The sequence below is a fragment of the Leucopleurus acutus genome (genome assembly GCF_964270905.1).
Source record: "Leucopleurus acutus genome assembly, chromosome: X".
NCBI classification, from domain to species: Eukaryota; Metazoa; Chordata; class Mammalia; order Artiodactyla; family Delphinidae; genus Leucopleurus; species Leucopleurus acutus.
Window position 1 is genome coordinate 15256464 of NC_139148.1, and position 22464 is coordinate 15278927.

Below are 22464 nucleotides of genomic sequence, written 5' to 3' on the forward strand. Positions count from 1 at the left end.
CTGATACGTTGTGATTCTGAGGGATCTTGATGACTCAGCTCACACCTCTGATTTCTCTACTTTGAACTCGGTTTCTCCCACTAACTTATGAATCAGCCTTGACTGCCACTGCCTCTATTCTGTTTACCTGCACTGAGTCACTCCCGCTATAGCAACTTGGCATAGAGCCCAGCTCTCCCTCTGGTATCTACAATAAAGAGCTAAGGCCCCATGGCAACTGTTTCTCATCTGATATGGCAATGGTTCTCAACAACTGGGGGGTGGGGCGATCTTATTCCCCAGGGAACATTCCACAATACTGGAAGACATTTTTAGTTGTCACAGCTGGGGGGGGCGGTGAGCGGCTGGGTGCTACTGGTACCTGGTGGGTAGAGACCAGGGGTGCTGCTAGACACTCTCAAATGCACAGAACAGGCCCCACAACAGAGAGTTATCTAGCCCCAAATGTTAACTGTGCCGAGGTTGAGAAACCTTGATTTAGAGACCTCCTCTTGTATTTTATTTATTTAAAAACAATTTTTTAAATTAATTAATTAATCTTTGGCTGTGTTGGGTCTCCATTGCTGCACGTGGGCTTTCTCTAGTTGTGGCGAGCAGGGGCTGCTCTTCATTGCGATGCTCGTGGGCTCTAGAGCACAGGCTCAGTAGTTGTGGCACACGGGCTTAGTTGCTCCGCGGCATGTGGGATCTTCCCGGACCAGGGCTCGAACCCGTGTCCCTGGCATTGGCAGGTGAATTCTTAACCACTGCGTCACCAGGGAAGTCCCTCCTCTTGTATCTTAAAAGTCTATACAAACCAGTAGGACCTCCCATCTTTGGGAGGCTAGAAAATTATCTGGTAAGTATATGAACCTTCTCACAAATTTATCTGAATTTGTCATGCAAATAACTAATATTCTAAAATGATAAGTAAAGGCAAATTCTCCAGGAAAGGAGAAAGTATACCAGCAGAATTTAAGTTTTTATAAAAATGCAAAAGACATATTAAGAAGCCAAAGAAGAGAGAAACAGATAAGTTTTTATGAGTAATGAACTGCCCAGTCTTATGAAAGAAAGAAAACGTAATGGAAGTTCTAGCTAGAAATGTCAGAATTAATGAGTAAAGGAGGCACAGCAGCAATGATCTGTATGTATATTGGAGACATATATAGTCACCAATACAGGTCACAATTCATCTTTCAGTATTTGACATATTCATGGGGATTTGGGCACTGTCACAAGGCAGCCACGCTGTGGAAAAGAATGAACAAACATGAGAAGCAAAAAATAGGAAGGTTTAAAAGTGTTGAAGATGTGTATAATTATAGATATACTAAAAAATTGATATAGTCTTACTGAGTATTTTAGGTACTGCTTGCACAGAAACAGCATAGGACTGAAGTCTTTGGGCAATACTTAAGTCTGGATTTGCCACATTAAAACTTTTAGGTCGTCATCAATTCCCATCGTGAAAACTTAAATCTTTAAAAAAAAAACAACCCCTAAATCTTAAAAAAAAAAAAACTGCTCTAAAACGAATGAACTTGGATTAATAAACTTTCTCTTTTATAAGGGAACCACATTTTGATCCACTAGTCATACATGTAATTATACACTTTGCTTAGCAAAAATGCCATTAAAGGATAAAAGTGCTTTAATACAACAAACACTAGCTTGAGAAATACTATATTGAGACATAACGTACCGTTTCCGCTCGTGAGTCCTGAGCAATCATTATTCACTAGCAGCGTGGTGGACTGGGTGGAGTTACTGTTTGACTGTAAGGAATTTGAAGAGCTCGAGACTCCTTGGTTCACAGTCTGCTTCTTTAAACCATTAGTAGCAGTTTTACTCCAGTCTACAGTAGGGTAAGCATTACAGAAAAACAGGGCAGAATGTTGAAACTCTGATGCAGGAGACAGGTCACAGCATAACTCGTTCTAAGCAACTGATCTCTCGCTTCCAGATCTTACAGAGAATCCCACATTTCACAGGTTGGTGTGATAAAATGTATTTTCATTTAAGACTGTATACATTCGTCCTTTAAATGACTGCCTGGTTAACAGTAACCTATGTTCTCTGGGAACTAAAGGCCAAGCTAATTTGATTGTGTCTATAAATATCCTCTGAATTAGGTAATATTTCAGAGCCAAGGACTGTCTTCACAAGAACACAAATCGACCTGCTGTGATGACTAATGGCTCTTCAATCCAGGCAAATGATGGAACTCTAGGTACTGCCATTTTCCAATCTTGTGCAACCAGATCTTTGCAATACTGCAAAGTCTGTATTCATGGGTAATATTTATGCAAAAGGAATTTAGATTTTCAAAGAGTACTTCATTTTTCTTATTTTCTTAAAAATGAGCTATTTGCTCTATAACCCAGGAGGGCATAGCTGAAAATAACTTCAAAATAACCAAATGTATGCTAAGGGTTATATATAAAGTCTGGCCCAATAACAAATAAATGAAGTCACTGACAACCAGGACCTGTGGAAAAAAGGTTGAGTCAAGACTTAAAAAGTTAGGGAGGTAAATATTAAAAATTTCTTTGGACAAATGGAAAGCATGCACTCGAAAGGAAATGAATTCTAAAAATTTCACTGTTGCTTCATTCAGGAAGCAGCCAGGCCACTAATTCTATTGCTCACTAAGTTCCCAGATGTGAGTAATTGGTTTTTAATTCACTAGGTTTTTTCCCCTAATGTTCACAATGGATATTTTGTGTTGAGCAGGCTCCATTCATTGATTTCCAGACCCGATATTCCTTTGGCATTAATTGCTTTGGATCTTAACTTATACAATCTTTTCCTCAAGCTTTAAGGGAAGGAGAAAAAGTAAGGTAAATATGTACCAGAATTTTCAGCCAGTCGTAACTTTCCACAACACAGATACCGTCTCCACTGCTTTCTGACGTTCTCTTTTGCTACACAGTAAAAGATGAATATGAAAAATCCTATGGGGAGGGGGGGAAAAACATAACACAATGAATTCCAAACTAAGACTTGAATGTCATGAGCTTACTCTGCACAAAAGATAAAACCTTTGGCAGCCATAGGCAAAATGAAATTTTGCAGATTGAAAATAAAGCCCGAAGTCCTGGGAAAGTTTGCTCTCGAAAGGCACCCTGGGAGGACTCTCTCTGTAAGATTAAAAAAAATACTTGTAAAAAGAATATCACTCCATATGTCCAAAATTAAACTCACTGTCTCACCTCTCACATCCTGTCATTGGCCTTCCCTATCTTTGGAATTACGAGCCATCTACCCAGGATGCCAGCTCAGACCTAGGCTCTGCCAACTAAAGAATGTTGCTGGCCATCCAGCTCTACAAGGATCGAGTCATAAGCCACTGCAGTCACTGACATTCAACACACCCTAAAAGGGTTTCAGGATGGAGGTCAGGCATGAGGCGCTCTGTGCTCGGGGAAAACTGGTAGAAAAGGCCTTCGGATGGTTAGGTATTTTCAGGAGAAAATTTTATGAACCCAGTTTCTTGCATCTTCCCACACTTAGAAAAGCACTAAAAGCATTAACTAAGATATCTGTGCCTTGTGACAAGCAGTAACCTTCTGCCGAGATGTGTGCTTGACTGTACATACCCCTTCTCCAAACTCACACATATGCTGATCTCCCCCCTTACCTCTTCGGAGCAGTTCTTCAGAGCTTTCTGAGCGGCTCTCTCCCGGACTCTATTCCCCCAAAGAAAATTGAAACTCACAGCTCTCACATTGTGCTTTTTTTTTTTTTTTTTTAATATTTATTTATTTGGCTGCACCAGGGCTTAGTTGCGGCAGGTGGGATCTAGTTCCCTGACCAGGGATTGAACCCGGGGCCCCTGCATCGGGAGTGCAGAGTCTTAACCACCGGGCCACCAGGGAAGTCCCTGTGCTTTTTTACTTTCAGTCCACAGCTCCTACCTCCCCGTCCCTCCATATGCGTAATCGGTTTCCAAGTTCTGTCAAATGCCATCTCCTCCTTTGTCTCACACCCCTCCCTCCTTCTCTCCAGTCCACAGCCATATCCCTTCCCTGGGCCTTCCTGCGAAGCCTGGGGCACTGCAGCCATAGCCTTGTCTACCTTCCAGCCTCCCTGTGACAGGCTCAAGGAAACTCTCCAGTGGTGTCCTGGCCACAACACTACAGACAGGAAGAGGCCCTCAGGCTCTGCCTCCACCCCCCACTGCATGCAGGCGCAGGGCTCCCCACACAGCCCCCTCGCTACCACTCCCCAAGGCTTTGAACGGGAACAAATATTAGCAGAATGAATGGGCGAATTGAGTTCTCCCTCTCCCCAGCCCCCAAGCTATCTGCTTTAAAACCTGCATGTTAAAATATCAGGTTTGCCTCTAGTAGGGTACACGTGCCCAGCCTGAAGACTGATATCTCGAGTACTGCACACCTTTGTCCACCTGCCACCCTGGGCAGCTACACTTGGTTGCATTAGGGGAGACATCAAAATGGGGGTACCCAAGGCCCAAATCAGAACCTGTATACATCTCTCCTTTTATCAACCTCAAAGCCCTGTGAATTAGGCTTTAGTTCCCTTTTATAAATAAAACAATACATTCTTTCTGTCCACTCATATTCTAATGAGAAGTCATTCTAGGGAAATGAAAAAGAGGCAGGTTCAGTTTCCACGGTAAATATGCGAGGGGAGGTACCTTGCTTTCATGTTTACGATTAGTGTCATTTGGGCATATATTTTTTCTCTTTAAAATAAGTGTCTCTTACTTTTAGCATGCCATTGTTGGCAAATAAAACTTTTATAAGTTGTCCAACACCTGGATATACCAGTTCAGGAACTGTACATTGTAGGTAAAAATGAACAACTGTATGTACCCAGCAAGCACGTTAACTGGCTTCCTCCGAATAAAATAAGAACCGGTAGCCAAATTAGGCATTTGAATTCAATCTCAGGTTAATGAACTATATTGCCTGAAAGAACTACAGGAGAATGCTCTGGGAGCTAAAAGCCACCAGCAAAAGATGAAAACGAGTGGATGAGAATGCAATTAAAGGCATCAACACAGAGGATTTGGAGTAAAAGGAAACCAAGGGACACGAATGATTGTTATTGTAACGTAAACTTATTAGCCTGCTCCGCTTTTAATGCCAAAGTGCGTCCATGAAAAATTAATCACAGCTGGGACTTCCCTGGTGGCACAGTGGTTAAGAATCTGCCTGCCAATGCAGGGGACATGGGTTCGATCCCTGGTCTGGGAAGATCCCACATGCTGCAGAGCAACTAAGCCCGTGCGCCACAACTACTGAGCCTGCACTCTAGAGCCCGTGCTGCACAACAAGACAAGCCCGGGCACCACAGCGAAGAGTAGCCCCCGCTCGCCGCAACTAGAGAAAACCCGTGTGCAGCAACGAAGACACAACGCAACCAAAAAAAAAAAAAAAAAATTAATCACAGCTGACAACTCTTTTATAATGCTGATCTAGAAGAATGAGTAATTTGCTTTCCTAAAGAATACAATGAGACCAGAGGAAAACAAAAAAGAATACAATGGAAGAGGGCTCCCAAATGACTGCGGCTGGGCTTCATTAACTAAGGGGAAGCTCCGAGGTCAAGGGTCACACACAGAGCCTGCCCTTCCCGCTGCATGTCAGGGCAGAGCAACTGCGTGGGATTAAGCACTGGGCCAGGCTGCTGCCATTGACTTCACATTTATCACTGTCTTCAAATCAAACACAGACCTAGGAGGTCAGAGTGGTGAGACCTCACGGGGACACTTATGGGTATGTGCACTTTTCTGTATGCATGTTCTACTTCAATAAAAAGGTTAAAGGAAAAAAAGGTAAGGAACCAGGTGAAGGAAGAGTGAGTGACTCTCCCAGAAACAGTTCCCTGGTAGGTTCCCCTTGATATGTTTGTTCCCTCCCAGGAGGTAGTGATGGATAAGGAGGAAAAAAGGACCACTTCTTGAATTTAACGAATTTAGCCTTTCTTCCAAGGCTCTCAGAGCACCCTTTCTCAAAGTTAAATCTGTTTTTCCATGATTATATCTTAAGCTACTAAGTAAGCCACTTTGCAGATACTCTAACTTTTAGTAGCAATATTTTTCAGTTCGACTGGGTCATTCAGTGTGTATTTAGTGCTGTAGAGCTTACCTTGTAACGTGTTAAAGATGGCAAAGAGATACATGAAGGTGACATTAACTGGTCCCCAGGCAAAGAAGGCAAAGCCCCAAGTAATTCCTAGTAAAAACGTAAGGCCAGCGACACTCCTGAGATCTTGAATACTGGTTTTTCGCTGGGCTCCCAGTTGCTTCTTCTTTTTAATTCGAAAAAGTTGAACCAGGACCACAATGAACATGCTGACGTTCAGCAAAAATATCACACAGAAATATCCCACAACCGTAATATAGAATACAGCATTGCTGTTGATCCAGCAACTGGAATTGGGGGGAAAAAACAGGGAAAACACATTATGGTTTTTTTTGCTGAAATATGGTTCAAAATGATAACAATGAATCTATATTGTTTTACTGAAACATTTTCCTACAATTACAAGAGAAAAAAAAGATAAAACCTCTGATCTCCACAGCCATTTATAGCTCTAGGGGAAAAACTCCAAGAGGGTTTATTTTAGGACACTTGGTGATTGAAAGTATTTAAAAAATATTCTTTGAAGACATTAAAAGATTTTATCCCCTTTAGATCCTAGTAACTCTATTCCATGAGTCTTTACTAACATAGTGTAGCTGGTATTTTATTTTTATCAGAGGCTTATAAAAGTATTTTTGAAATACTTCCCCCTAATTCATTTTTTAATACTTACATAGTAGCATGGCTTTTCTAACTAGCTGATCTCATTACATATATAACTGCAAAGCCTGCTGTAAATGTTACTGGATTTTATTAGGATGAGAGCCAGTTGATATGCTGATTAGAGCCTCCATTTTCTTGGAGAATTCTGCTTTCCAGTTCACTTAACATTCCGAGGGGGGCTTTGTACTCACAAGTCATCAGGTGACCCGTTGGGGAATTTCCCATAGGATCCAAGTCCATAGTTATCTGGAGATATAATCAGGACAATGGTCACAACCACAGCTGGTACCCCTGGAAGATGGGAAACATTGGTCACACACAGTTCTAATAACCAAAGGTGGTGAGAAGAAAGAATAGAGATCACGTTCTATTTTCTTCTGAAATAGCAGAGACTGGTGAGTTGTTCACCAAACCCAGTTTCTCTTCCTCCCGGCATGTGGCTGGCCATCTCCCAGCCTCTCTTACAGCTAGGTGTATGTGGCTACTTGACTAAGTCTTGGCCAATGGAACATGGACAGAAGTGATTTGCTCCACCTCTTGGCCTAGCCCATAAAAACCTCCAGTGAGATTCTCTACTCTTTTCTCCCAAATTCAGAGCGACCTTCGAAGCCCTGTCTTGAGGCAGAGTCTCCAGCAGCTTGGCTCCTGAAAAATCACAAGACCAGAGACCCCTCCACTTCTGCTAACTGGACTGCACATGAGTAAGAAATTACCTGCTCCTGACATTTCAGGGTTTGTCTGCTATGGTAGCTAGTGTTAGCCTTAACTTACACCCATCTGGAATGTAATTTTAAGGGTCAGGTGGCAGGCAAAGTGAAGGACTCCAAAATATACACCAAAGAATCAACCTGTTAGGGTTACCAGCAACTTCTGGAAAATCTTTCATTATGAACCCCAAAGTCCTCAACTGATTATCTGGAACCCGTTGATGGACTGAGATGCCTGACCTGATTGATTTGGGGGTGTTGATTGCCACTACACTGGCTCTCTCACTGGCTCTCCCAGGGCGCTTGGGCTAAGAGGAAGCATAATGAAAAGGCTCCTCCCCGCTTAAAGTGACCTTGGGCTGGGAAGGAGTCCGTCTCACCCCTCTACCCCATCACTCCCCACCCCACGCTGACACTTCACACTCTGTGCACACAGACCAGCCTGGCATACAATCTCAAGGCTCTGGTAAATAAAAAACAATTCCTTCTCACAGCCAGGTTGGGCTACCTGGTACCATCTAACATAATATTTCATTTAATTCTTTTGTATTTGTACCTTACGGAGACCCTGACATATGGTGACTTCCTAAGCGAGACACCTTCCTAAAAAGAAAATACTGGGGGTGTGGAGCTTTTCCTTGACAAGGGAATCTGACCATTCAGGATTGTACAAAGAAGACGGAATCCGTGCCCAAGATCAGAGGCAGGGATTTCTTTTTCTGGGAATAAGTGACTTTCTAGAAAGGTGTTGTTCTTCACAAAGATATAATAACAAGCAGGATGACAAGGGAGGAAAAGGGTCTGCAATCCTATTGCATAGGGAATATCTGAAGGAATATTTATTTAATATACATATATTTTAAAATATCTTTTGATGTAGACCATTTTTAAAGTCTTTATTGAATTTGTCACAATATCACTTCTGTTTTTTGTTTTTTTTTGGCCCGAGGCATGTGGGATCTTAGCTCCCCAACCAGGGATTGAACCTGCACCCCCTGCATTGGAAGGCGAAGTCTTAGCCACTGGACCGCCAGGGGAAGTCCCTGAAGGAATATTTAGCCTGAAGAAGAGGAGGGAGTCTGGGAGGGATGGCGGCTATAATACAGTGGAAGGGATATGCATAAGAAATTAGAGGGCTTCCCTGGTGGCGCAGTGGTTGGGAGTCCACCTGCCGATGCGGGGGACACGGGTTCGTGCCCCGGTCCGGGAGGATCCCACATGCCGCGGAGCAGCTGGTCCCGTGAGCCATAGCCGCTGAGCCTGCGCGTCCGGAGCCTGTGCTCCGCAACGGAAGAGGCCACAGCAGTGAGAGGCCCGCATACCGCAAAAAAAAAGGAAATTAGAAAGCCAGCCTCGGCTGTTCTCGAGCTGTGGAAATCAGGGTAAATTACGTCATCACTTTGAGCCAGGTTCTTCACCTGGTATTAGCAGTAACTGCCTTGCTAACTTCACTGACTTGTCTCTTATGGGGTTACTTGTGTGAAAATACATTGAGAAATAGAGCATTATACATATACATTACATGTAGATTATCTAAAGGACTCTTTGGCAGAAGAGGTATCAGCTTCTTATTTTTTCTCCTGAGAGAGCAAAACCAAGACCGCTGGAGTGCCACCAGAGAGCCAAGTGAACTTAATGGAAAAACAGACCTGCGGTGCTTTAGAAGATGATCGTTGGCTGCCTTGTAAGGTATTAAAAACGAGACAACAGGCCCAAAATGGATTCGCTTACGCTAGCCACAGGTCACCAAACTGAGACTTAACTCCATTACAGAGTTAAGTCTTCGGCTCTCCCAGAAATGGAATCTTAAACCAGTCAATCCGAAACCACCTTATCAGCACTAGGTAGGTAACCTGCCTGATAGACCCCTGCCACCCCTGAAGGAAAGTAACCTTGCAATAACCAACCCACTTTATTGCCCAGAATGACTTCCTTATTCCTGCTTCCTTCTGCCTATAAAAAGTCTTTCACTTGGTACAGCTCCTCAGAGCTCCTTTCTATCTGCTAGACGGGATGCTGCCTGATTCATGAATTGTGAAATAAAGCCAGTAAGAGCTTTCAAATGTACTCAGCTGAATTTTGTTTTTTAATGAAGGTAATGAGCTCCCCTACAATAGAAAAATTCAAGCAGAGGTTAAATTATCTTTAGTCAAGGGTAAGTCAAGTCCAGGAGGCTCCTACATTTGGTGGGGAGTTGAATGAATAAACCTTCAAGATCTTGGGGGCGTCTAAGACTTTGTGATCCACCACTGACAGGTGGCATGATCTGAAATACCGGGCCGGTGTGGTGATGAAGTTACATTAGGTTTTATCTGTACGTTCTCTCGCTCTGCCCTGCTGAGCACACTGTCGTGCACATGTGTGAATCTGGGAGGTACAGAGCAGAGTGAGGCTGGCTGGGAGCTTGGGGACTGACAGTCTGGCCTCATTATCGCCAAGCTCATATTTTCAATTGATTGAGCACCTTCTGTGTGCCAGCCCCAGTTCTAGTTACTGGAGATACAAAGAGGATTCATAGCCCTAACCTCAGAGTGCTGTGGTCATAACCAATCCAGGGTAAATATACAGGTGTTCTAGAAAGAGACGTGACGAGGTTGCTCTCTGGGCAGTGAAACATGAAAAGGAGAATAAAGCTGTTTTAGAAACCTGCCAAGTATGACCTGCTTCATCAATGTCTCTATCTGATTAAAAATCAAAACACTGGAGAAAAAGCAGAGAAAACCCAGGCACTGTGTGAGCAAAATTGTACATACCCCAACCAACAATGCAGAATTTAAGGATGTATTTTCGGATGTAAGTATTAAACACTTTGACAAGGGCCAGGTACATATGGAATGCTTCCAGGCCCATCCAAGTGAACGAGACCAAGAGAAAATAATGCAGAAATATAGCCACTGAGATGCAGAGGCCTCTTATGTCATACAAAGCAATCCACGAGTCCAAGAGGAACACCAGGTTCAGCAGCAGCAGAGCTGCACACAGCTGGATGAGGATTTTGGAAGGGTAATCCCTCCGGATCTTTCTAAAAGGAAAGGACAAAAAAAGAATTAGCATCACAATCTGCCAACGTTTATGTGAACATATCTGTGTTCTAAGCAATTTATTTGTATTTTTTGGTAAATGTCTATATGTATAAATTTCCTCTCTTTGAGCGTGGGTGTGTATGTGTGTGGGGGGGAGGCATTAAAGCCAACAATAACAACAAAGGGAAAATCGAAACCAAATCATCTGTGATAACCATATGGAAAATTCATGTTTGTATTTCAGTGGAACCTTTTAATACATGCTGACTATTGACCCATCCTTTCAAATAGTTTATAGTGGAATCTTCTGAGCACCCACCTCCACTTCTCCCAAACTACTTCTAGAAGCATCGTGCTGCTTCTCATACAATAGGCTCCTCTATTCAGATCTTCAAAAAGCCAGATTCTCCTCTTATCTTATGTTAGTAGTTAAAATGAGATCATGGAAAGAAGAGTTCAAACTATAGCTAAATGAAACAGCCATAGGAAAATACAGCTAACTGATGACATGTACATGTTTATGCGTGTGAAATTAGATCTGGTGAGATCATTCTGAGTAATGGTTGGCCTTATAGTAATTTAGTCTCATTAATGCTATTTCCAAAGGTCCACTAGAAGATCTGTAGTCACAGCTGGACCCTAAGTTTGGCACTAAAAGTAAATTTGTGCATTTCCTGATCAGTGTCCAAAATCTAAATCCCAGAACTTACATATTATTTCATTTAGTTAATGCAATAAAAGTGCCTATATTTCTTTTCCGACAGAATTTATTGGAATCCCCCCCAGAAGTGACCAAAGGGACCCTTCTGATAAGGCAAGAAGGAGATGCTGTCATTTGGAATGTCATTCTTGCTTTGACCTACAAAGCCACACTCACTGAGTATCTGTATTTTTCAGTGACACTTGATACACTTTATTCTTCTTCATCCCCACACCCGTTAATGCATTTAATCTTTTGTGTTTGCTCACTATTATTTAGAAACTTAACATATTAAACACAGCTCTTGTGCTGTACATGGAGCTATGGTCTACTTCACATTGTAAGCTCTTGGGTTTCGGGGTCTGCATCCATCTTTCATTTCTCACTTAATGCCAGCTGGGTACCAGGCATCATTTTAGGGTACAAGGATGATTAAGACACAACCCCTGCCTTCAGTGAGTGCACGAACTAGTGGAAGGAAGGAAGTATATAAACCAAAAAGTCCCATGAAGTTTTACATATAGGTGGCCCCACTAGATGGGTGGACAGGATAAGCTAGGCCAAGGAGCATGCTTAATTAATTAATACACTTTGGCAATTGAGGTGCTACGTCATATAATCCAAGTTTCCAGTTGTAGATACTCACTCGAAGGCTATGTAGGTTACAAGAGTAACTGACAAAAAAATTGATGAAAGCCCACAACCAATATAGGTGATAAATGTCAGGGCCATTATCTGAGCCGGTGGCAAGGATGTTCGAGACAAGTCCTGGAAAATAAAATATTGCTTTCAAGACCAAATATTTTTAAATAAATAACAGAGTCATAATTTACATTTATTGGGTATTCAGGTACCCGTCCATAGTTCGTTCAACAAACCTACAAGATAGGCGCAATTATTATCATCATGTAAAGATAATAAAACTGAGGCCCAGAGAGGATAAGTAATTTGCCAAGGGTCACACAGCTACAAAGTAGAGGAGCCAGGATCCAAATTCAGGTCTGGCCGACTCCAAAGCCCATGTACTTGATCACTGCATTATGGTGCACTGGAAAAGCACCAGGCTAGAAGTCAAAAGACTTGAATTTGGCTTCTGGCTCTTATATTTCTTAGTTCTATGACTGTAGACAATTACCTAACAAGTGAGTCTTGATTCTGACTTCATTAATATGAAAATAACAACTCCCTATTCTACCTATCTTGCTGGATTGTTGGGAAGATTAAATAAAATAATTTATGTCAAATGTTTTATAAAATTTTAAAGTGCATTAAAACTATTTTATTACCCATTTGAATCTGAATTCCCTAGTCCTCTTATAGCTATCTTAAAAAGAAAAACTTAAATGTAAAAATAGAATGCGAAAAAATACTTCTATGTTCAAGTATTTTCCTTCAAGTACATTTGCTTATTAGAAGAGTCATTTCATTGGTCTATAACTTTGCCACAATATCATGAAACCTGCTGATCTATCAAAGTTATCCATCAGATTAGACATCATGGTATGATCCCCAGCTAACCCTCAGACCCAAATCTAAGGCCAGGTAGAGTGGGGATATTACCAGTAGGACGCCGAAGCTTGTAAGGTGGCTGCAGGTACAGGTGGTTTCATTTAGCCTCCTGTCTTTGACAGAGCAGCCATCAGATGACCAGCCTCCTCTGCCACCTGTTGGCATTGGAAAGAGTGTCTGCCCGTCAGCAAAGCCACTGCGCCAATCACTGCTCCTCCCTCCTTGCTCCCCCTCCCCTTCCCACTCAAGACTGAAAAAGTTATGTCTGGAACCTACCGTTTCTGCCCAAGTCCCAAAATACACATCTCACTGTTAAGTCATCCTGTAACAGAAAGATAAACTACAAATAATTAATTTACAGAACTGAAAAAACTGGAAAGCGATTAGAAAAAAAACGGTATTTTAAAATTTCAGAATCTCGTTCCTGATTTTAGGAGAGTTCTCATTTTACACTGGTCTCTAGAAGCAAGTGAGTCTCATATACGTCAGCACTTAAACTCAACAATTGTGCGTAGGAATCACCTTGAGGCCTTGCTAAAAGGCACATTCTGATTCAGTGGGTCTGGGGTGGGGCCTGAGAGTCTGCATTTCTAGCAAGTTCCCAGGTGATGCTGATGCTGCAGGTCTGCAAACCACACTTTGAGCAGCGAGGTCACAGATGCTGCTCAATGTGAACTGAACCAAGATGCTTTCTCTTTGGAGGTGAGAATCAGACCTGTAGCCGCAGATATAAAGCACTGAAAACTGGCAAGAAGAGCTTGCTTTTTACACTGCTCCTTCTTGGAAATTAGGAAGGCAGTTATTAGGCATGTTAAAACCCAACGGAGTGACTATGTGATTCTAGTCTTACACACTGCCCTAACTGGGTCTAAGGATCTGCTGAATCTACTTTTTTCAGGCAAAGTCTTACAGCCATAGTTTGCATGAGGTGTTTCTGGTCAATGAACAGACCAGACAGGCCCCGCCCACCTGGCTCCGGTGGATGTGCTTTAATGTAACCGTCACGTTTCTTGTCAAATTCTTGACTGTCAGGTTCGCCACGCTCGAGGAAATGACATAGCTGATCAGAGAGAGGTTCTCCAAGGCAGGGTCCTAGCACACCAAAGAATCAACAAGATGGCAAGGGAAAATGAAATGTTATCAGAGAATTTTAGAGCTAGACGGGACCCTAAGGACTATTTAGTCCACACTGGTTTATTTTACTACCTAGGTCAGGAATTCAGGGGCAGGGAGTAAAGTGACTTTCCCAAGGACCATAATGAGAGGCAGAGCTTATTCCACTATACAGTGCTCTAAATGCTGAGTTAAATTTCACAGATTGACACAACAAGACCCTCATGAATCTTAAAGGGAACGTAACATTAAGCCATTTAAGCTGTGTGTTTCTGAGCAAGTTACTTAACCTCTCTGTGCCTCCATAGCCTCATCTGTAAAACTGGAATAATAATTCAATTGTTCCTCCCTCATGATGTTGTTGAGAGGATTAGAGTTAACATTTCTAAGTGCTTATGATACTGCACGGCAGGTGATAAATGCTATGTGAGTGTCAGTTATTGTTATTTATCCTCAGCAGCATCATTAGGTCCTGTTTAAAAATAAACTACAGGGTTTCCCTGGTGGCGCAGTAGTTGAGAGTCCGCCTGCCGATGCAGGGGACACGGATTCGTGCCCCGGTCTGGGTAGATCCCACATGCCGCGGAGCGGCTGGGCCCGTGAGCCATGGCCACTGAGCCTGCGCGTCCGGAGCCTGTGCTCCGCAACGGGAGAGGCCACAACAGTGAGGGGCCCGCATACCGCAAAAAAAAAAGAGAGAGAAAAAAATAAACTACAGCTTTTCAGCAATTCATGTGACTTATAGCAGGCTTAAGAATATGTGAGGATTAAAAGAAAGAAAACTCCCTCAGTCCCCTCCAAAACCGAAACCAAAAGCAATTAGAGGCAACTTTACCTGAAACAGGGCAGGTGTTTCAAAAAAGTTGAACTGCACCCTGGAAGCCAGCTCCACATCATTAGCTGGTAAATTACTCATCAGCGAAGAAGGCAGAGTAATAACACCAATACTATTCTCAGGAGCCTGAGTTTCCAGAGAAACCTGAAAATCAAGTAAAAGATCATAAAGCCACCTGGGGCTAGTATAATGAAGAGATGGAAAACACAACACCTAATTAAGATGGAGGATCCTGTAAGGGCATTTATTTGTGGTGTCTCTATGTACAATTGGTTCTTCTTTTTTCTCTGACTGCTATGAAATTAGAGGATGTGTAATAGGGAGATGAGGCCTCGGAGCAGGAAAGGAAACATTTTAAGGATAAAGGATATACAGAAACAGTCAGAAAGTGCAGGATGCTATATGTCAATTATATCTCAATAAAGCTAGGGTGGGAGGGGAGAAAGTTCAGGATAACTGCAGAGCCCAAGGAGACCACAGCAGCAGACACACCAACTTGGTGACCTGTTAGAGCAAAGTCATCATAGAACCACATGCACTAAACTTGTGAAGGGAAGACTAGACAAATTAAGTTTAAAGGCGAGACTTGGTTTTACTTGCATGTTTCCAGTCCCCAGTCCCTCTAAAAGAAAACACTAGAAGCAGGACTGATATACAGCACCACTATTCACACCAGTGTAGTCGTAACACTTGTTAAAATATTGAAATGGGGACTTCCCTGGTGGCACAGTGGTTAAGAATCCGCCTGCCAATGCAGGGGACATGGGTTCGAGCCCTGGTCCAGGAAGATCCCACATGTGACGGAGCAACTAAGCCCATGCGCCACAACTACTGAGCCTGCGCTCTAGAGCCCGCAAGCCACAACTACTGAGCCCACGTGCCACAACTACTGAAGCCCGTGCTCCGCAACAAAAGAAGCCACCGCAATGAGAAGCCCGCGCGCTGCAACGAAGAGTAGCCCCCACTTGCCGCAACTAGAGAAAGCCCGCACGCAGCAACGAAGACCCGATGCAGCCAAAAATAAATAAATAAATTTATATATTAAAAAAATTACTGAAATGGGTCGAAAAGTAGCTTGTACCAAACGTAAGGTAGATAGCTAGTGGGGAAGCAGCCGCATAGCACAGGGAGATCAGTTCGGTGCTTTGTGACCATCTAGAGGGGTGGGATAGGGAGGGTGGGAGGGAGACGCAAGAGGGAGGGGATATGGGGATATATGTATACACACAGCTGATTCACTTTGTTATACAGCAGAAACTAACACACCACTGTAAAGCAATTATACTCCAATAAAGATGTTAAAAGAAAAAAAAAAGAAAAAGCGAAGTAGCCGGTGTCCCTGCTCTCTCCCAACTGCCTAGAACCCGCTGGACACCTCCCCGACTTGACTGCCCCCCCGCAAACTTCCACAAGCCAGCTGCTAAAGGGTTAACACTGGGCACAACGAGGGCCTCTGAGATCCTGCTCCAGCCAAGACCAATGTCCTTTTTCTTGATTCTGTGGCGCCCCATTGTTCTAGATGTTAAATATTTTGAATATCACCCCTGAGTATAGCAGTAATTGCCTCAATCATGAAGTACACAAGGACTATAATCATATACAAAAAAAGGTCTTTTCCACAATAAATTAGGATGTACCTGAAGATTTGCAGGGTCTTGGGCAGCAAAAGTAGTTGTGTCAAAATTACTGGCATTCACTCTGATCACAGTCAGAGCCAAAGAAGGGGAGGTCAGACTTATGGTCTTGGTTGAAAAATTCAGCTGTAAGCCAATGTCATCCACTACTTTTAGCAATCTGTAAAGAGAAGTAGCCGTTCAAATTCAGCACTCCCACTTTGTTTTCCCCAGTCTAAGCAGAATATTGAGTAGAAACTTAACAAGTCATCATGAACCTCGTACGTGAGAGAAAAATACTTGGCTTTAATTAATCATATAGAAGCATCATTATCACTAGAGGGTCCCCTCTCATGACCACATCAGTTTGCTAAGTCATACCTTTGGGCCAAAGGGGCCAGCAAGGTGGGCGGGGAATGAAGGAGTCTGCTGACTTGGTTTATCATTTGTCCTGCGAGGTTAGGCTCCAAGCTGCCTAAGGAAAGAACTTTCTCCATCCGGGACACTTGGTTCTCAAGCTCAGAAACACTGACGCTGCTGGTGTGAACAATTTCTATAACAGAGAGCCGAATCACTTTCTGAACACATAATGGAAAAAATCACTAATGAAGAAACACACATAGACTCTGTGACCTAGCAAACCCACTCCTAGGTATTTGCCCCAAGGAGATGAAAACCTGTCTTAAGAAGACATGTTCATAAATGTTGATAGTAGCCTCTTTCATAATAGTCCCAAACTAGAAACAACCCAAATGTCCATCAACTGGAGAATGAGGAAACAAACTGTGGTCCATCCATACAGTGGACTATTACTCAGTAATAAAAAGGAATGAACTGCTGATAAATGCAACAACATGGACAGGTCTCCAACAGTCCAATGTATTATGTTACATGAAAGAAGCCAGACTCAAAAGGCTACATACTGTATGATTCTCTTCATGTGACATTCCAGAAAAACTGAAAGCATAGGGAAACAAAACATATCAGTGGTGCCCAGAGGCTTGGGGTAGTGGGTAGGAGTTGACTACAAAGGGACACGAGGGAACTTTGGGGATAGTGGAAACGTTATATATCATGATGGTGGTTACGTGACTGTGGGCATTTATCCAACCTCATAGAGCTATAAAAATTTCATTCATCTATAGAACTGGATGAATTTTATTGTAGGTAAATTATACTTCAAGAAACCTAACGAAAAAAAAAAAAAATGTAGGGCTTCCCTGGTGGCGCAGTGCTTGAGAATCCGCCTGCCAATGCAGGGGACACGGGTTCGAGCCCTGGTCTGGGAAGATCCCACATGCCGCGGAGCAACTAAGCCCGTGTGCCACGTCTACTGAGCCTGTGCTCTAGAGCCCGCGTGCCCCAACTACTGAAGCCCACGCACCTAGAGCCTGTGCTCCGCAGCAAGAGAAGCCACCGCAATGATAAGCCCGCACACTGCAACAAAGAGTAGCCCCCGCTCATCGCAACTAAAGAAAGACCACGCGCAGCAATTAGGACCCAACACAACCAAAAATAAATAAATAAAAAAAATTTAAAAAAAAAAATGTAAAAGCACATTAGTGTATTTAGTGTATATCTGTATAAGCATAAATACACATGTATTTAATTTACAGCATGAATACAGAACTTTATGTAACTAAAAGCTCTTTTTGTGGAAAGGAGAATATTATGAAATCAACAGCTGGACTACCAGCTGTAAGCCTGATTTTTAGTAGTGTTTTTAATTGGGATACAATGATATAAACCTGTCTAACAACAAAGAAGTCTCTCTCTTAATTTTATTGAAGTATAGTGGATTTACAAGTTGTGTTAATTTCTGCTGTACAGTAAAGGGACTCACTTATACATATATATATTCTTTTTCATATTCTTTTCCATTATGGTTTATCACAGGATATTGAATATAGTTCCCTGTACTATATACAGTATGACGTTGTTTATCCATTCTATATATACTAGTTTGCATCTGCTAATCCCAAACTCCCAATCCTTCCCTCCCCTATCCCTCTCCACCTTGGCAACCACAAGTCTGTTCTCTATGTCTTGTGAGTCTGTTTCTGTTTTGTAGATAAGTTCATTTGTGTCATATTTTAGATTCCACATATAAATGATATCATATGGCATTTGTCTTTCTCTTTCTGACTTACTTCGCTTAGTATGATAATCTCTAGGTCCATCCACGTCGCTGCAAATGGCATTACTTCATTCTTTTTTTTTTTAAATTTTATTTATTTTTTGGCTGCGTTGGGTCTTTGTTGCTGTGTGTGTGCTTTCTCTAGTTGAGGTGTGTGGGCTCAGTAGTTGTGGCACACGGGCCCTAGAGTGCGTGGGCTTCAGTAGTTGCGGCATGTGGGCTCTAGGGCACGTGGGCTTCAGTAGTTGTGGCACATAGGCTCAGTAGTTGCAGCAGGCAGGCTCTAGAGCGCTGGCTCAGTAGTTGTGGCGCATGGGCTTAGTTGCTTGGCAGCATGTGGGATCTTCCCAGTCCAGGGATTGAACCTGTGTCCCCTGCATTGGCAGGAGGATTCTTAACCACTGTACCACCATGGAAGTCCTATTTCATTCTTTTTAATAGCTGAGTAATATTTCATTGTATATATATGTATAAAACACATATATATAAAAAACATATCTTCGGGCTTCCCTGGTGGCGCAGTGGTTGAGAGTCCGCCTGCCGATGCAGGGGACACGGGTTCGTGCCCCGGTCTGGGAGGATCCCACATGCCGCGGAGCGGCTGGGCCCGTGGGCCATGGCCACTGAGCCTGCGCGTCCGGGGCCTGTGCTCCGCGGCGGGAGAGGCCACAACAGTGAGAGGCCCGCGTACCACCAAAAAATATATATATATATCTTCTTTATCCATTCATCTGTTGATGGACATTTAGGTTGTTAACATGTCTTGGCTATTGTAAATAGTGCTATGAACACAGGGGGTGCATGTATCTTTTCAAATTTTAGTTTTGTCTTTGTATACGCCCAGGAGTGGGATTGCTGGATCATATGGCAACTCTAGTTTTAGTTTTCTGAGGAACCTCCATACTGTTCTCAATAGCGGCTGCACCAATTACATCCCCACCAACAGTGTAGGAGGGTTCCCTTTTCTCCACGCCCTCTCCAGCATTTATTATTTGTAGACTTTTTAATGATGGCCATTCTGACCGGTGTGAGGGGATACCTCACTACAGTTTTGATTTGCATTTCCCTAATAATTAGCAATGATGAGCATCTTTTCATGTGCCTACTGGCCACCTGTATGTCTTCTAACAAAGAAGTCTCTTAATTTCACCACCTAACATCCTATTTCTTATTTTGCATATTCCCTTCTAATCTTTATCCACCTGTTATAACTTACTATTACAAACATGGTGTGCAAACTATTTACTGTCGCGTTATTTTCACTTCACTCAAGACTTGAAAAATGCCCCAAGTTTCTGTCTAGCTGTTCTTATGCACAGCTGCGTAATAGACATTTTGTTGAGGTGGCATATCATATTTCATCATTCCTCTCTTGTGGAATTCAAAAATATCTCCAGTCATTTGGCTCCAGATCTCCTGGGGATGCTTGCCCGGGGTAGAGGAGGCAGGACCACAACTCGAGCTCCAATCTCATGTCGCCAAGAAGTTGGCTTTGCCTCCCACCCTCCAAATTCTAGAGGAAGGCCTGCTTCTTACTCACTGGCTTGAAACTCCAGAGAGTAACCAGAGTTCTCTCTGCTTCCTTCCCTCTTCCCTTTATCCTTTTAACCCTAAGCCTACTTTGTGTCCGGGGAGCCCCGTGCAGTTTCCATGGCATTCTCATGTCCGCCACGGTTCCAAACCTATGAGGATAGTGAGATTATTTCCATCTTGAGGTAGAGCAGGCTAAGTTAGGGGGAGCTAAATGGCTTATTCTGGATCCCACCGCCTGTGAGGGCCTGGGCAGACCCACCCCTAGGTCTTCTGAATTCTCTTCTCCTCCTCACGGCTACTGTGGCTCAGCCCCAGCTCTGGCACTCTGTGACTGACTGGTTTTCAGGAACATCAATGTTTTCTTTTGTCTTCTGTCTAAATGGAGTTACTGTGTTTAATAGTTCAAAATCTTTCTCTTCAGAATGTCGAAAACAGTGACCCAACAACCTTTTGTAGGAGAAAGAAACCTATAAAAGAACTCATCTTGACAAAATGAGATCTGTGTTTGCCTCAGAGCTATTTCTCTTGGCCAAACAATCAAACTCAGCCCTATCTATGTTCTAAGAATGCCCAAAGGAAAGCTCTCAAAATCAAGTAGACATCACAAAAGCAAAGGCTTAACGTGGTTTCATTACAGGTATTTTGATTTGGCAGGCTGGCAGCTGGGTTTCACGTGACCAGAATTACAACAAACGTGGGAGCAGCGTTGCTCCCTGTACTTACCTGTCTTGTCAGGAGGTGTGCTGGTCATGTTGACATTCACAGGGGCAGACGTGGTGGGAGAGGGAGGTAAGGATTTCACAGGTGGCAGGGTGTGGGAAAGATGAGTTGGAGGCACAGGGGAAGAGATAGTTCCAGACTGGGGGAGCATATCAATGGCAGGGCTGGAAGCTATGGGAGCTGAAGGCTGGGGAGAAGAAAGGGGAATCACCCCTGTTGGAGAGTGAGGGCTCTGGATTACAGATGGATGAGCTAGAAGCTCAGTAAAAGAGAAGGCACTGGAGGTCTGGGACACAATGGTGGCCTGAGGAGCAACTGGGATGGAATTGCTGGAAGAAGAAAATGGTGTACCATGTGGATGACCAGCAAGACACACAACGGGATCCTGCACGTCACTAAAGGAAAGAGTCAGAGAGATGCACGTGAGACACGAATGGGCTACAGAGGCTAATCTCTTCTTCTGGCAACCATCTGACACCACCACTGTGACATGGCTCCACCAGGGACCTGCCACTGCACATCCTCTGTGGACCTGCTACTGGCCTCCTGCCCCTGCCCACTGCCACCACCTTCTCCCTGGGAGGGGAATTAGCCAGGAGGGATGCTCTTTCATGAATTCCCAGTTCTGCTTCACTTATTCACTGCCGCTCCCTGACTCTATCAGTCAGTTGAGGAGATCTTGTAACATTTCCAGGTGCTTCTTGCGGAGGGGAGCTATTAAATGCCCTGCAACCCAACTGGTAGTTTCCATATACTAGGAATCTGTCTTTTTTGGTGTTTTTTTTGATTTTACAAAATTTACTCTCAAAAAAAATGGAATCACATGCCCAAACTGTTCCCAACATACTTAAAATTTTTCTAAAAACTGAATCAAATGCCAAAATACCATTTTCCTTTAATATTCAAATCCACGCTGACAAAACTGGCTCATCATTTTTGGAAATGATTTGACTTAGAAGCTAAAGCACACCCATTTCAAAACTATGTCTGTCCATAGTAGATCCACTAACTCTTGTGTCAACTCAGTATTAACAATGGCTTCAAAGTGGTATGGTGTAAACTGAAAAGCAGTTCTAAATTTACCAGTAACAACAAAATGTTCTTCAAATTTTTCTTACACTTTTTGCAACCAAAGTACATAATTCTGTCAATTACAATTACAATCTTCTGCATATTGATTGATAGAAGAAAAAAAATGTAGAAATCACTATTATTAATTTGTAGAATGGAATTTTTAATTCCAGCAAATTCTTGTACTGGTCTTGGTGGGTCACAAATAAGCTTTTCCTTTCCAAGAAACTTCAAATTTAGGTCATTCACATGCACACTGGTGATACTGGCTAGGAAAGGTAAATCACACTGCCATTTTTTTTTCTTCAACGTATTGAATTTTGTTTCAAGAAAATCTTGAATTGGAGTTAACAATACATAAATTTTTGTGAAACTGATGAGCATAGGAATCTGTCTGGATCAATTTTATACTGCTATAGCCTGCCATGGTCCTAACTAGCACGTAGTATGTGAACAAGAAATGCTTGCTGAATGAAAACATGGATCAAGCTGGGGCCAAAGGGGTGGTCCCCAGCTTGTACATCAGCTACACCCTCAATGTTACTGTAGCCCAGTGGTTCTCAACCTTGGCTGTGTCTGAGAATTACGTAGAGGACTTTTTTAAAAAACAGAGAGATTTCTGTGGCCTTCTCCTAAGTATCTGATTCAGTTGGTCCTGGAGTGGGGGTGAGATTCCCAGGCCCATGTATTTTCATGACATGGAAGACTGAGAAGAACTCATCTACCATCTGGCATAAAATCCACC

At 43.0% G+C, this 22464-nt stretch overlaps 1 protein-coding gene across 3 annotated transcripts in view; it reads right to left on the reverse strand.

Annotated features, from left to right (window-relative positions):
• The window catches only part of ADGRG2 (adhesion G protein-coupled receptor G2), a gene marked incomplete at both ends in the record, with an annotated part of 71032 nt that overhangs the window by 1829 nt on the left and 46739 nt on the right, over positions 1-22464 (reverse strand). For all 3 annotated transcript variants that reach the window (XM_082864198.1, XM_082864200.1, XM_082864199.1), the window contains 13 exons: positions 1685-1837; positions 2835-2936; positions 6099-6382; positions 6950-7049; positions 10219-10487; positions 11835-11956; positions 12749-12852; positions 12974-13019; positions 13667-13789; positions 14646-14789; positions 16283-16439; positions 16640-16811; positions 20652-21043. In XM_082864198.1, the coding sequence (XP_082720324.1) occupies positions 1685-1837; positions 2835-2936; positions 6099-6382; positions 6950-7049; positions 10219-10487; positions 11835-11956; positions 12749-12852; positions 12974-13019; positions 13667-13789; positions 14646-14789; positions 16283-16439; positions 16640-16811; positions 20652-21043 (2168 nt within the window). The remainder of the gene's footprint in view (positions 1-1684; positions 1838-2834; positions 2937-6098; positions 6383-6949; positions 7050-10218; positions 10488-11834; positions 11957-12748; positions 12853-12973; positions 13020-13666; positions 13790-14645; positions 14790-16282; positions 16440-16639; positions 16812-20651; positions 21044-22464) is intronic.